This window comes from Ptychodera flava (assembly GCF_041260155.1).
Source record: "Ptychodera flava strain L36383 chromosome 23 unlocalized genomic scaffold, AS_Pfla_20210202 Scaffold_24__1_contigs__length_23054250_pilon, whole genome shotgun sequence".
In the NCBI taxonomy this organism is placed as follows: Eukaryota; Metazoa; Hemichordata; class Enteropneusta; family Ptychoderidae; genus Ptychodera; species Ptychodera flava.
In genome coordinates, this window is record NW_027248278.1 from 4,184,616 (window position 1) to 4,200,264 (window position 15,649).

General features: G+C 36.9%; 2 protein-coding genes across 4 annotated transcripts in view; one reads left to right on the plus strand and one right to left on the minus strand.

Annotated features, from left to right (window-relative positions):
* LOC139124871 (PHD finger protein 14-like) overlaps window positions 1–15,649 on the minus strand; it is a 43,268-nt gene that overhangs the window by 10,148 nt on the left and 17,471 nt on the right. The window contains exons 16-22 of one of the 2 annotated variants that reach the window (XM_070690970.1): window positions 14,351–14,446; window positions 13,691–13,794; window positions 12,507–12,638; window positions 12,023–12,188; window positions 10,266–10,361; window positions 9,220–9,332; window positions 7,574–7,688 (exon numbers count right to left, since the gene is read on the minus strand). In XM_070690970.1, coding sequence (XP_070547071.1) covers window positions 7,574–7,688; window positions 9,220–9,332; window positions 10,266–10,361; window positions 12,023–12,188; window positions 12,507–12,638; window positions 13,691–13,794; window positions 14,351–14,446 — 822 coding nt within the window. Of the gene's footprint in view, window positions 1–7,573; window positions 7,689–9,219; window positions 9,333–10,265; window positions 10,362–12,013; window positions 12,189–12,506; window positions 12,639–13,690; window positions 13,795–14,350; window positions 14,447–15,649 lie in introns of both variants that reach the window. The other variant, XM_070690969.1, reaches the window with a different exon arrangement.
* On the plus strand, window positions 1,274–8,263 carry LOC139124872 (histamine N-methyltransferase-like). Of its 2 annotated transcripts, XM_070690971.1 has the most exons (5): window positions 1,274–1,332; window positions 2,143–2,343; window positions 3,556–3,734; window positions 4,709–4,853; window positions 6,254–8,263. In XM_070690971.1, exons 2-5 carry the CDS (start codon window positions 2,145–2,147, stop codon window positions 6,610–6,612), a joined length of 882 nt encoding a protein of 293 aa, XP_070547072.1. In that variant the 5' UTR covers window positions 1,274–1,332; window positions 2,143–2,144; the 3' UTR covers window positions 6,613–8,263. The 2 variants fall into 2 exon arrangements, with proteins under 2 accessions (XP_070547072.1, XP_070547073.1); XM_070690972.1 differs by lacking the exon at window positions 1,274–1,332 and having other exon boundaries at window positions 2,130–2,343; window positions 6,254–7,579.

The following is a 15,649-nucleotide window of genomic DNA, read 5'->3' on the forward strand; positions in this document are numbered from 1 at the left end:
ACTTTCAAAGCAGAAAATCACTGCTTTCAATCACAAGTCGAAACATCTCTGACTGTACAGAGTGATGGCTATGTCTATAGAGAGAGTTTGGAGATGGCTCCAATTTCACCATTGACTGCACTGAATGTCAGATGATACAGTTTGAAAACATCCCCAATTTGCCTACAGAGGTACTTCCTGAAATTGCTGTGTTGTCATGGCAACATGTACATCATTATGATGCAGAGAAACCCTGCCAAAAGAGGAGAAGAAAACCCGGAATTCCTCAGAGGAAAAATTTTGCATGGTTGTTAGGATTCCAAAACGACAAGCTAATTATAGAGATTATCACAGAGATTATCATCACTGCTGTCACTTAGGGGCTGTCTCAAAAGTTTGCATCACAGAGAGTGCTAAGCTGTCAAATATAGTTTACATGAATCCAGTTTTGCTGTGAATAAAAATCATCCTGTACAATATACTTTGAAAAGAATCAAATGACACTGTAACTGATTTTAATTCTGGCTACCTTAAGTAGCTTTTGTCTTGTGCTAAGGGGTCAAATCGCATGATATTGAAATGCATTGTGGGTAAAACATTGACCTCTCACCTCAGCAAGAGTTTGAGATGGCGATCTGATAAATACTTTTCACACAAATGAAATTGTTTTTAGGGCAAAAAGTTCTATTTGTTTGTGAGATGCATATAGAAACCCACCATGTTGAAAATCTCATCAACTGCCTTAATGCTAGATTTATATGTCTTACTTGAGTGGCAAAATCATACTTAAAAGGTACACACAATTACATTTAGATGCAATATTTTGATCTAAAACTGCAAAACCTTTTATGCACAGTGATTGAATTTGTAGGCATGTTATGTGTGTTAGTATGAATGACTGACATCGACAAAACTGACTAAAGTAGCTCATTATTGGACCACACTAACATGAGGCAGGGGGATGCTGCTGAATTGTACACAAGTATAAAAGTGCGTGTTGACTTTATATGTTTTTATGGGAAAACAGCTTTATTTTTAAATCATGGGATTACTTCTCACGGTTCCGTCGCAAGTTCTCCATAGCAACGGTTGCTAGGAAGTACACTCACTAAATTAGCAAGTTCAAATTTTCAGCATTTGAATCGCGCCTAGGAATCTCTCACATGTCTATGTGCGGAGATGGCCCCTAACAGCACCGGGTGCTTGGTGGGGCTCTGTATCGACGTGATTAATTTTTCACAGGCATGAAAAGACTTCTCACAGCATAAAAAGTCCCACTCACAAGCCGTCCATCATACGCTACATCTTGATATCAAGGAGATCCTGCTGTCTGAGGAGGGAACCATATCACAGGTAAGATGTACACTTTGAAGTAAAAAAAAATGATGTTTTTCATGGACATCAATGGGGCAAAAAGTTACAGTTTCTTTGATATCAATTATACTGATGATTTAAGATAATACATTCAAGTTAAGAATGTTGTTTGTGAACTGTTTGTGAAAAAATTCTCTGAAATTTAAAAATTTACTGTGTGTAAATCTATCAATGTGGCCGAGAGGGTAACATTTTCATTTTACTGCAGGATGTACAGCATAACCCTGCTATCTCTTCATGATCTCCAGTAGTTAAGAGTACTTCTAGACAATTTGGTTGGGGAATCCTGATACGCAATCCTTTCTGTGTCTTGCTGAAACTACGCAAAGTGTGTTTTCTCAATTGTAATGAAGACATGTGGTGAAGAAGATTCCCGATCAACTTGAGGAAAATGCTGTGAACTGTCCGTACATTCATTTTGAGAAATTCATTGAAAGAATTCATATTAGCCGATTTGAAGGAAATTCAGCAGTAAACGCAGACATCAGGAATAAACCATAGTAAAAGTTCCTGTGTATAAAATATGTTTGTGAAAAACTTTAAGATGAGGAAACAAATTAGCTATGTTCTTTGACATTATTAACCACAAATGAAGGCCTCGTTGAAACAAGCAAAGGAGCAAATATACATAAACAAACAAAATAATAAATAAACAATCAATAAATAAACAAATACCTCACTAACAAATAAGTAAATACAATTAAATTGATAAATCCAATTTGATATCCACTGTCTAAACAGAACCTGTCATCTAGTGCTGATTATGTTTTTGTTTTATTTCTTCTAAAGTTATGTCTGACAGTGGCTCGAAGCAAATGAGAAATCTTTACACCAACCCTGATCGCTACATGAAAACGTTTCAAGAATTCCTCAGATTGTCAAATGAGCATCAAGTGATGTCAGAGTGGATCACGGCCAGAATAACCACGTTTGTGCCGGCTGCACAGAACGACAAGTCATTCAGCATCCTTGGCATAGGAAGTGGTTCAGGTAAAATGATAATACAGTCAGTGCCATAATAGAAGTTTACTTGATTGATAGATTGATTGTGCTGTCCCATGTCCCTTGTTTACATGTGTGAATTTTTGAATATGTAGCGGTAGCTATACATGGATTGTTATATACCTTCTTTTCCTTATCATTTATCAGTAGTAAAATATCTAATTTCTAAATGATAATAAAGGGAAATATAAAGTAATATTCTGCGATACATATTTGTTTATATACTGAGCACAGTGTACATTACGATATAAATTTTCTTTCATGGTAATCATGGCTACATCAGGGTGTTCTGTAACACATTAAAAATGCTTGCACTTTTAGAATTAATGTCGATCTCTTTAGAGCATTGGCATTACTTCGGTGTCGGCATGATTTCACAGCGATTGGGTTGACAATGACAGGCATGATTGATCGCCGAGAGTAATTTGAACTTCGTCATCGGAGCTAGAATAGTCACTTTCCGAACTCGAGTTGCTGTAACTTTCTGACGATGTCAGTCTTGGATCATCGATTGCTCGTTCAGGTTTGAAGTTATTACCGATTATCTTCACCATTATGATTTTCAGTCGAGCGCTGAGGTTTGCGTACCGCGTACGCGTACTCCACTTGGCGTAGAAGAGCTTGGTTATAAGTGACCTCGCTTTGAACCCGCTGTGACTAGCAAGTTTGATACGTCACTTCCGGTTTCCGTGCGTTCAGCTTGTGGCCACTGCGCTAATACGCGCAAGTGAAAGTGAATGAAACCAATGCTATTTTGTTTATTTTTTACTAAATAACGACCTGATTACCTAAGAAAGTCTGGGTAAATTTCCCCTTTCACAGGTCCAAAATTAGCCCTTGAAGATAATGGATTTGAGCTGAACCATGGAAGTGTAAGGTTAGACCTATGAAAGTGTGTTATTGATATGTGGTTGGATAATCTGAAGAAACTCTGAAATATGAGAATTTCTTGGGCTTTATTCCTTTGAGCGCGAGAGTAAATTTTTGTCGCCTTTAAAAATACATCCCAGTCAATTTTTTAAAGATTTTTGCCAAAATTTTGATAAGAAACTGTAGCCGATAAAAAGTGATGACCATTTGGTTCAAAATTATCAAAAAAGTCACAGAAAAATTCAAATATTGGTAAAATGTTGCACTAAAATTTTGTTGGGAAAAATTACAGGACACAAAGGGTTAACATCTGTTTGTCTCTCATCACAGGGGAGATGGACCTGAACATTCTGACATCACTTATGAAGCAGCACCCTAAGATACACAACTGTGTTATTGAACCAAACCACCAACAAATGGACAAGTACAGATCACTGGTTGAAAGGCATCGTGAAATTTTGAAGAATGTCAATTTTGACTGGAATGAACAAACCATGGAAAACTATGCGGTAGGTTATGTTTTTGTAGGTAATCAGCACTTTCTTAAGAACATGCAATGACACGATGCCTACCTTATCTGATCTAAGATATCCCCCTTAAAATAATCACAAATTCATGCAATGTCATCCCAATAATGAGATTTTGAGATCTATTCTGCAGCAGTTAGTGGCTGGCCTAGAGACTGGTATACCTTATCAAAAGGGTCTTGATCGATTTTGCCACAAAAAGAGTAAAAATGTAATTATTATGCAATTTTACAGAATTCTTAAGCAAACCAAAGTACGGGTAGGATATCTTTATATTGTTTCTGTCAAATAGAAACTTTTTTGGATTAAGCTTCCCCCCTCCCAACTTAAAGAATAACATTTTTATCTTTTGACATTGGCCCTAACAGGGCCGCCCACCCCTCTCGGCCTCTTGTGTTCTCCCCAAATACTTTCAGATTCTTACAATTTTTCTTAAGATTGAGAAACTATCAGTAATAAAAGTACACATACCTGTATGCAAAGTTAGGAAGTGGAAGACCATACATAAGTGTAGAATTGACGTCAAACACTTATGCACATGTTTCATTTTAATGTGGAATGAGCCTTTGGGGACAGATATCCAGATTCTCATATTTCTACAATACCTCTTTTGTCTATCACTTGTTGGGGCTCATTTTGAAGCTCATGGATTATTAAAGTTTGCAGTGGTTTAGTTTTGTGAAAACCAAACATCAAAATTGTCCCCTAAAGCACAGGTATGGCCGCCATTTTGAATTTCAAGTATTGGTTAATACCGTATGTTTCTCTAATACCAATTTTGCTCATGACCCTTGATTTACTCTTATGGAAAATTATGGAAAAATCTGAAGAAAACTTGAAGTCTTTCAATTTCAAGGTATGTGCTACCTTACTGTGGAATAGAGTAACAACTTATAGGGAAGATGTTTGCTGACGACACTCCCAAGTCTGACTGTATTCATTTTGTTTGTTTGCAGCATTCTTCCAGTAAGCAGACACGCTTTGATCTAATCCACGTGATTCAGATGTTGTACTATGTTGACGACCCTGAAGCCACCATACTGGAGTTGTATCAAAACCGTTTGAAAGTTGGCGGTGTTCTTGTTATAATACATGTCTCAGGTATAGTATTGAAAGTTGGCGGTGTTCTTGTTATAATACATGTCTCAGGTATAGTATTGAAAGTTGGCGGTGTTCTTGTTATAATACATGTCTCAGGTATAGTATTGAAAGTCTACTATTGTAGTACATGTGAACAGATGTGAAATTTTACATCTTCATGTGTTTTGTGATTATCACAAAAAGAGTATTTTTTGTGTTTTTTGATTGTTATCACAAAAATAGAGTATTTTTTTTCATGGCAGCTGCATTCTAAATCCACTTGTGTAATTCACAGATAATTGAAACTGTTTTATGGAAACTTTTTTATTTACTCAATCATCCAATGGGTAAGAAGCTCATTTACAGGAAGAAGTGTCCGTAACTCACAATCCAATTGAGCACTGAGGAGCAAAGTGCCTTGTTCAAGGGCACAACACTGTGCGAGAGTGTTGAACTCACCACCATCGTACAGTGACTTTGCTCCTCTGGCCACATCCTGCTTTTCAATTCACCGTTCTTTCAGTGTTTTTTGTTAAGTTTGGGGAAGAAATGGTGTGGTAGCCCCAGTACTAGTGTTCCCGCTACGGCTTGTTTGCGCACTAATTGCGCAGTGTCTCCAACTACTCTCGCAGTGAAATTTCATGTTTTGCGCAACTTTAGTCTCAGTCATTTCAATCGGTAGTTTTGGAAACGATAACTGAGGGCGAAATGTGCAATCTTAACTCAGATTTTACTTCCGCGTTTCAAGTTTAGCATCCGTTGGTAGCGCAGTTGCCACCAACGTTCATTGTACGTTGTGACGTACCTCAATAAATTAGCATCTACATGAACGGACCCTGCTGTGAGGTAATCAGGCATATCTAAAGTTGTGCACCCTCTCGAAACCTTAGAGGGAACACTGCCCAGTACCATTCCTGTTGTCCCCTTATACAATGGTATTGATGTTAGCAGGGGATATCTAGTAACATGACTGGGGAACCCAAGTTAAATTTACAGGGTACCGTCTTTAACAACAATACTGTCTTAGATCATGAGCCAAGTTTCCTACCAACTGGGCCATGACAAACCTCAAAATGCTTAACTGCCTTCCTGTGGCTGCAGTGATCTTTACAATACGTGTAGATAAACAAGTATGGCACACACAAATACAACATAATACTGAGACACTATATTGTTTTCCGTCTAAATTGTGAATTTCAAATTTTGCAAGCCTGTCTAGCATCAACTGCCTTCATGAGGGCCACAGTGATTTCTACAGTACCGGTACATACACCTACACAATTACCGGTGCGGTACATACAAATACAACATACATGTGCACATGTACACACCAGTGCACACCAACATTTACCCACTAATACAGACACTACGGAGCAACACCACAAATCAATACTGATCAAACTAATATTCTGCCCACACAGATGATGGAGGGTGGGACAAACTTTGGCAGAAATTCGGCAAACTTCTGCCCCAGAGCGACCAGTGCAACTACATAACAGGGCGAGCAATCCAACAGATCTTGGAGAAACACAAAATCCGATATGAGAACAGACAGCTGCCATCCTATTTCAACATCACGGACTGTTTCCATGGCAACCAAGAAATCGGCAACTTACTGTTGGATTTTATCACAGAAGTGGATAATTTTGTTTCAGAGGCACCTGAGGACTTGCAAAAGGAGGTTCTAAATTATTTGTTATCTGAAGATTGCTCTTGTAAAGAAGATGACAAAATTATTTTTAAGAATGACCTGCAAGTTTTTATCATTACAAGAGAGTGAATTTGATTTCTTTCTGGCAGAAAGTACTTCATTGTCAAAGTTTTGTATTCAGTTCTAAGTGTTATTCTGTTTGTTATTGTTTTGTACCCTTGTCCATAGCTTCACTCTGATGATATTAACCCTTGAGTGCCCAAGTCAATTTTTGTTGTCTTTATAACATATAGCCCGGTCAATTTTTGTCTTTTTCCCCAAAATTTTGATCAAAAACTGTAGCCATTGAAAGGTGATGTTCATTTGGTCCAAAATCATCATAAAACTGCAGGAAAAGTAATAAAAATTGGTCAAATGTGTGCTAAAATTTTGCAGAGAAAAATTACAGCACTCAAAGTGTTAATCATACCATTATCAGCCCTGGTATCACAGCATACTAATACATTCAGATATGCCGGTAAAACTCACACCAGTTACCCTAATTCACAAAGCCAAACAAATTTATCCTTTTCCCTACCAGACAAATATACTTCCCTATCTGCCAAGTCAGTAAAAAGTAGCACTGTACCTAAACCATATATATTTTCACCCACTGGCGTGGTCTGTTAAAGCAGCTTTCATTCATAAAAATCATGTTTACCACATTATCTCTGTTTTACAGTGGCCCTAAAATGTTCACTTTTTTGTTAAAATGTACCATATGGGACATGTCGTCCTTCACTAGTTTTAAACCAACTTGACCTAATAGTGACATATGAACTTGACAGGACAAGGGGTACCCATGTCACATGCAAACACAGTAAGGTATGCAAGTTTCTACAACATCATGTCTTGTGTAAATCATACTATGAGACCACATACTACATCATATATATGGTAAACTCTGAATTCATAATTGATCTTTCCCTAAAGTCTTAGCCCATCCACCCCTTTTACCCTATACATAGGTCCATCCCAGCCAATGAAAACAGGAGGGTTAAACCATAATTTACTTTGTAACAGGGTAAAGTGTAGGAGTAGGAACACTCACTGTTGGTGTAGAATCACATTCCTCACACAGCCACATGTATCCAGCCTGTTTTGGTGATTTCTTACAAGGAGGGTCAAGACATCCAAAGTGATAGCATTTCTTACACTCATCACACCTGAAAATGGAAACAAAAAAAATACTTTCTTTTCAGTTTAGCTCCAATGCAAAATATCTCGTGGGAATACCATGCCAGAAAGTCTCTCTGGAATCTCTAGGGATATTTTGGGGATTTCAGTGGAAATTTTGAATGTTGTCCCCAAATCATAGTCTTTACAAAGTCATGTAAAAATCCTATAGCAATTCAGAGGGATAGTTTCTAGTCTAATATTAACCATACACGATTCCTATAGTATATGAAAAGAGTCCTATATCTAAAAACCCTATTGTTATATTTATGCAAAATTATAATTATGTATGCAAATACCATGATAAATAGTAATTATCAATAATGAATATTCATAAACCACACATCGAGCACATTATAAAATGCATAGCTGATTAAGTAGAAGTGACACAGCAGTATTTGGCTTAGAAAATGTCTTCACTAAACGGCAAGCTAAATTATGTAATACTATGTAGAAATACATCTATAGCCAGCCCTTCTGTAGTAATCTTGCTCACATGAATGAGAATGAAACCTTCAACAATTTTTCCGCTAATAATGAGACATTGTGTTGTTTTCCATGCACCATATGTACTGTGTGTTTCACATTTTGTTAGCCTGTCTTGATGCCAGTTGCCAGATCATATTTCTCAGTTTCTATGTTGACTCACAAAAGTAATTTGGTGAATTCACCAAATAACAATGAATTTGTCGCTTTGGGTCAATCTTGACGGGTGCGGCTAGCTGGCAGGGTACGCTTACCCATTCCGGACACCTGGTACCACCACTATTTCGTGGTTCAAGATGACCCCATTGCCTTTGTCATCATCTATATGTTCCTTGGACCTGGTAAATTTCACAGTTTACCTTGAATGATAACGATTATTGGACCTGATTTGATGTCTATTTCTATGTTTACCAGAAGTGCACCTCCTAACTAACATGTGTATATAGATGTTGCAAATACAATAATAGCATTCACAGTGGGTTTTTTTCCAAATTACACACATGAACCACTTGTATTAAAGATTAGCTGGGGAGAAAAACTGATAGAAGGCAATCTTTGCAGGTCCACACACATTTGTATTAAACTTTCTATGAGGTCTCCTCAGTGAGTCATAGGTTTAATATCAGCAGTTCTAGTTTGATGAGTGTATTTAATCTTTTCTAATTACGATAACTTGATAATATTTGAAAACTTACAAGGAAATACTGAAAGTGCTTGTTTTTGAAACAACACAAGACTTGATAATGGTTTCTATTGACCTTTTGAGTTATTTTGTTATTTTGCACACATCAGATGATATCCTGGTATAATACACAGAGAAAAATATTTTTATTATTCCTTTAAGATTCCTAAACTGATATGTCAGCCCTCAATTTTGCATAGTGTGTAAAAGTTGTTTCAGTATGCAAACTTGATGATAATAAACTCACTGTCAATGGAGAACATTTATGTACCTTGAACTTTGCTCCACAAAGTATTATCGACTTGTTACATACTGGTAGGAAGGCAATATATATTACTTAATTTACTATTTACCTGACCAGTGTGCTATTATCGCCCTCACGTTCACATGTAGCACACTGTGTTCTGATATCAATTTCTTTAGGTTTCCTTGGAGCTGGTTTCCGACGTTCTCTCTTAGCTGGTGGCTGCAAATTGAAAAATATATACCGTGAATCAATCACTAAAAGCACAGAATGACTTAGACTAGAGAGTGCCGTTTGAGATCTAATCACGCCAGAAGTTCCACTGCTCTAATATTTTGACACTATTAGGAAACAACATTTTTTGAATACTGTTTAACTCTATCATTTCTTCTTTGTCTTGCCCCTGAATTTTTTTCTTACCTCTGTCAAGACAAATGTCTGCCTTTTATGAAATCAAAATGATTCATCTGGCTGTTCAGGGTTCCCTCTTAAATTTTTGACACCACACTTTGTCAGAATTCACTACCTTGCACACACAGTACGTCAAATGTGGCTACAGTGTTACCATTTAATGTGCACACAATACCGCAAATTCTAACACAGGTAATAAAAATTTTCAAAATGGGTGAAAGAAGCTTGCTCCAGACCTTCGTTTCATTAAGGTAGAAAGCGCCCAGGAAACAGATATTCGGATTCTCAAATATTTACTGTAACAATTCTTTTCTGATCTACCACTTGTGGGGGCTCATTTTAATGTTCTTGAAGAAAAAAACTTTCACCGTCTTAGTTTTTTGAAAATCCAAAATGTCATTTTCCCCTATAGAGTTATCACAGGGATGGCGGCCATTTTGAATCTCAACTATCACAAATGTTGGGTAATTTGTCATGCTAGTTCCAAACTTTGCAGGGTGACCCTCGATTTTTATTGTTGATGTGGTAAGAGAATCATCGAATGTTTCATGTAGGAAATACGAGCAAAAGTTTCACGTTAAAGGCGCATACTACCTTAAATGAAAACCAGAATAAAGATACAAACATAGGCCTTTACAGACGTGACAAATTTTTACTGAATTTGTGGCAAATATTACTTCGTAGGAAAAAGGCATATTTTTTATGTTGGGTATATTTTTTCATGCTGGGAGTTGGTGATCCTACCAGTGTCACGACGTCATCATCTTCCTCATCTTCCGGATCAAGTTTCCGCTTCACTTTCATTCCTCTCTTGTATTTCCTCTTTTTACTTGCTTTCAGCTGTTGGTAACAAAATTGAAATAGAAAATTGTACAGCCCATGCTAATATCCATAACCTTATATGGAGGTCAACTAACCATATTTGGTATTCTGATGCATTAAATATTCAGTGTGTATTGCCTTATTTGGTGTTAAGTTATTCACTACAGATTTCTTTCCGTGAACTGGTACAATATCCATTACATTTTGACACAGGGTTTTTTAAAATTTCTAATCAATAATCTAATGCCAAATAATGGTGTTGCTTTTAAGGAGGTACGCTACCATTCCAAAAAATGTTGGGACATTCTTGAAGTTGACTTTTCTGAAATAATCTTTATGTGTACATTGCAAAAATATGAAAAAAATATGAGGTACCCACGCAAAATTTTTGAAAAAACACATGCCAAAATTGACAGAAAACCACTAAATGTCCCATTTTGCGAAATTTGCACTTACCAGCAGAATCTTTATTTTATCACAAACGATTAACAGATCCAGTGTGCATACCACATTTTTGCATCGCCAGGACAGCTGAATTAGGACAATCAACTAAAATTTGTGATGTCTTGTCTTAAAAATTAAATATTAGACCCTAAATTTATCATTTAACTGTAAAATTAGTCTTTTTTAAAAATATAAACTTCATATAAATGCACAAAATAATTTTCAAAATGTTAAAAAGTACAGCAATATCTATCAAACAGACAGTGTTCTTTGATTTAGAAGCAAAAAAAGTTGGGGTCACCACGCAAATTTTCTTACTAAACAGCAAAAAGTGACGAAAAAAGGTGAATTTTGTTAGACCTGAGATTTGACCCTCTAGCTTACTGATATTATGTCAGAGCTACAATTGTTAATTATTCTCTACTGATCTTTCAAAATAAAAATAACTGTCGATTTTTCAGTGCAAAAACATAATTTCGATTCTTTTGATTCATAAAAACTTCTGAAAGAAATATTATAAGGTCACTAGCATGATTTTTTGCCATTTTGTCCTGTTATTCACGCTCACCAGGTTAGGTAGTCTAAAAGGAACATGTACATCTTCTGGACAAAAGAGGGCGCTCTCCTATATAGAATGGTAGCATACTACCTTAACTTCACTAACGTGAAATTATCAATAATATCTTCCCATGACAAACAAATTATTGTTAATGTCAAGGCTCAAAATAATATTTTGGCCAATATGCACACTGTGCACCAATTTCCAAACATATGCATCCTTACTTGGTTACAGTTTAGCAGTAATATCGGTACATGCCAAGTATTCCTTCCAATCATGCTTGGATGTTTTATCAACTTAAGAGTCTATACACTCCAAGCCCCTTACATTTCAAGGGCTTTTCAAGGTCCGAAACACCACTTTCCAGTTAAAATTTTAAAACATATCATTTTCACATATCATATTAGAGATTATTTTAATTTGCAGTATCACAACCGATCAGTTCTTAGTTTTCAAAAATCATGGATGGCTTATCAATTTTCCATGACTTTGCATGACTCAGTGTCATCAGAATGACTTAAGGAATTTCTAGGAAGCTCTGAAATGCAAGGACTTTCCAGTAGCATACAGACCCTGTATGTTTTATTGTCGGTCATTGAGCAAGGTACAACTACTCTACAACATTCACTAACTTTACTACGCACAAGACAAAAATTTCATAACTTACAGCTTGTACCTTTTTTACATCGATATAGAGAGCCTGAATTGGGGTGAATTTATTCGGTTCTCGGATTTGCCGACGGCTTCTCCGGGTTTTGTCTCCTTCTGGAGTCGTTGCTTCAACCGCTGCTGGTGGCGCTGTGGAGCTGTCACTGTCACTGCTACAACATTCGGAGCATTGCCTGAGGAATAGGGGTATACCCAAATTGCTACTGCATTAGCACATAACTAAGGCCACAACTATGCATTTTTTGGGAAAAAATTGAATTTCTGTGACCCATCGATATTTTCTTCAACAATTACTGAATGAATTCAAAATTATTCTTCACCTTCTGTCCCCTCCTGTGGCTATACATTTTCTGCAAAGATGTAAAGATGGAGGGTAAATGGTCACCTACCCTAGGGCACATAGTCCCTAGTCTGAACTATAATATGCAATATCCCAAGCTTTGTATCCACTCATCTTCACTCAAGTGGGAGCAATTTGCTGTGGCACTTACCAACCACTGTAGGTTGTTTTCTTTGGCATTCTTGTCAATGGTGGGTCCAGACAGCCAAGGTGATAATACTTCTTACAAGTGTCACACAGGGCCAACAAATGCTGGTCTGTTGACTTGTTGCAGATACCACATCTGATAAAAAAACAACAAAAACACACTACATCAGGACACTGTATTCATCATCAGAACAATTTTATACGTGTACCAATTAATGGAAGATTGATCTTTAATTTTAAATTTGGTGTATCAATTCCCAGTGCCTTAAGTATGAATTTGCTACCTAAGTGAGTCATAAAACTGTCAGGTAGTCAACCATATTTTCAAAATGGCAGATTTCAACAGTTGAAACACATAAGATTACAAAATCAAAGAAAAGTGTTATGTATACAGGAATTTCATAGTGTACGAGAAATGCCTAAAAAAGATGAAAAGATGCATGAGTTTGGCTAGTTTTGCAATCAAACAGAACTTTTTGCCATAAAAAGGATGCAACTTAAAAGTATTTATCTGATCACCATCTCAAACTCTTGCTATGTTGAGAAGTTGACTTTTTACCCGCAATGCATTTCAATATCCTGCAGTTTGACCCCTTAGCACGATACAAAAGCTATATAAGGAGGAGAAAATTGAATTCAAATCAAGACCTCAATTTTCTAATAAACACTAACAATGTAGGGCACAGATACACAGTCAATGTTGACAAGGAATGATGACATTCCATTTGTGTTGTATAGTTGCTCTTGTTTTTATTGATTGCCGTCTGATTTTGAGATATTTTAGAGTAACAAAATGGACACAAAGTTGCACTTAACAAAGCAAAAGAACCCCAAGCAGTTAAGTCACACACAATGGCAGGTGTCGTATATGTACCGGTACTGCTATGCTTCGTGATGCTAAAATTCAGGCTTCTAAAATCAACATTATCATTTATTTTAAATACCACAATGGATCGTTCGGTTGTTCAAACACGAATTAAAATTTCAGTATTTGAAGTTTTTATGACTGTGTTCTATTAACCTGATATCAAAGCAAGATTCTCTGTGTTTGTCACTTATGTGAGTTAGCCCCTATTAATCCAAAACTGTGCAAAATGTTACATGTACAGAATGCGTAAGTCACTCAGCATTGCGTTCTTACTACGGGTGCAATCTCAGCCTCTCTGTTAATAGGGAATGTTTACTTACAGATGAATGACAGCCAAAGTTGGTGACTTTGGAGTTTCCTTCCTGGTTGGCGATGACTTCTTTGTTTTCTGTGCTGGCTTTAACACTGGCGGCAATGGAAATTTCTGAGGAAAATAATTTTGATTTGCATCACTGTGTGCGTATCGTGATTTCCTGTTGAAGCTGGCAAGCTTACGAGAATAAATATGACACATCTATAGCTGATAGTTTGCCATTTTATTAATATTTCAAGAATTTCCCAGAGTGATGTCGCATATTACTCTTCGCCAAAACAAAGAACATGTGTCAGGGGTTCAAAATGTGAAAGGAAAAAAAATTGCAATGATTAAGCTTTGAACTTGAGTCGCAGTGTTAATATTACGGTAACTTTAGTTTCTTGTTCTACTCCCCAAAACACATTGAGATACAGGGAATTGAGCATGTTAACTCGACCTGTACATTATGTAAACTGCTTTCTGGTCTGGACTAAAATTCAAATGTAAACAATAACATGCATTTTACATGCAGATATGCTGTAATAATGAGTAGCTGTTTCCAACATGCTTTGGTAAAGAGAACTAGAACTCCCAATTGACATATACAAAACTAAAAAGTGAAAAGACAGATCAACAGTTACAGCTACTGGCCCTTTAATATTTAATTGTTTGGGCCACCACTGACCTTGTTCCCAAGTTCACTCAGTTTTTTCCACAGCTCTTCACCGGTCATGGTCAGCTTGGTGTTGGTCATCTTCAAAGTTTCAATGTCAGAAGAAAGCTACACACAGAAAAAAAAATTACCAGAAGAGAAAATCAGAGATCTGTAAGTTTTGATGGCCTGAGCACTGTCAGATCCATACATCTCAGCTACTGAGGTTGGCATGGTAGAGTGCCCCTCACTGACATGTTAGCGTACGCCCTCGATCATGTGCAGCCTTGTGCCAATAACTTAAAACTAAGAAGACCAATCAGTTGTAGTGTTACAACTACCGTAGCACTGCCTTGGTGAGTTATGGAGTTATATAAAATAGCTCCATGGTGAGTACAACAATCTAAAGGGTACACCACATTCAGTTCTCCCTGAATAAAAGGTATCCCTGCTATTTAAAATAAAATTTCTGCCTTTTTTGGCTTGTCCATCAAACCTTTGATAGATAAAACCTCTGAATTGCATATGGAATCGCTGACACTACAGTGCGTTTCATCTAGGTACCGCAACTCAGCGTATGAGACGCACACATTTCACGTACAAAACAAACGATAAGTTTGGGTATCACGACACATTTGAAAGTCACCGACTCATTGATTAATTACAGTAAACCAGCATAGAGCAGCTGCTCTGTCTAGACTGAGATATACACTTGATCTACAATGTGTGGCTCTTTAGTTAGTTTCTGTTTAGAATACCTTCACCTCTTGAACTCTTAGCTGACATTGTAAAAGAAGCAGTTACATTGTAGATCAAGTCTAGTCAACTGTTTATCTCTCAGTCTAGACAGCAGCTGCCCTATGCTGGTTTACTGTAATTAATCGACGAGTCGGTGGCTTTGAAATGTGTCTGTGATACCCAAGCCAATCATGTGTTTTATACGTGGATTGTGTCCGTCTCATACGCTGAGTTGCGGTACTTAGGTGAAACGCACTGTAAGTTGTTAACGAGGTGATTTTCAAATTTTGATCCCCTGAAACAGTTTGAGTTGTGAATGAAGTGTTTTCTCAAAGGGTAGGTAATAAGATGACAAGTGTAGCCTCAAATATAATGACCTCCTTTACTTAGTAATGTAGTGTACAATAACATCCTGCATATTCTTATTATGTTTATTAATGCTTAATCTCATTAAGTGGGAAGCACCTAGCCTCCATACCACAGGTGCTTGAGACACTGCCTAGATAAGCTATCCGCATGGCCGCAATGCCCAGCATTCTATGTGCATTGGCTTGCTCACAGATAATTAAATAATACCAAGGTAGGACAAATTCA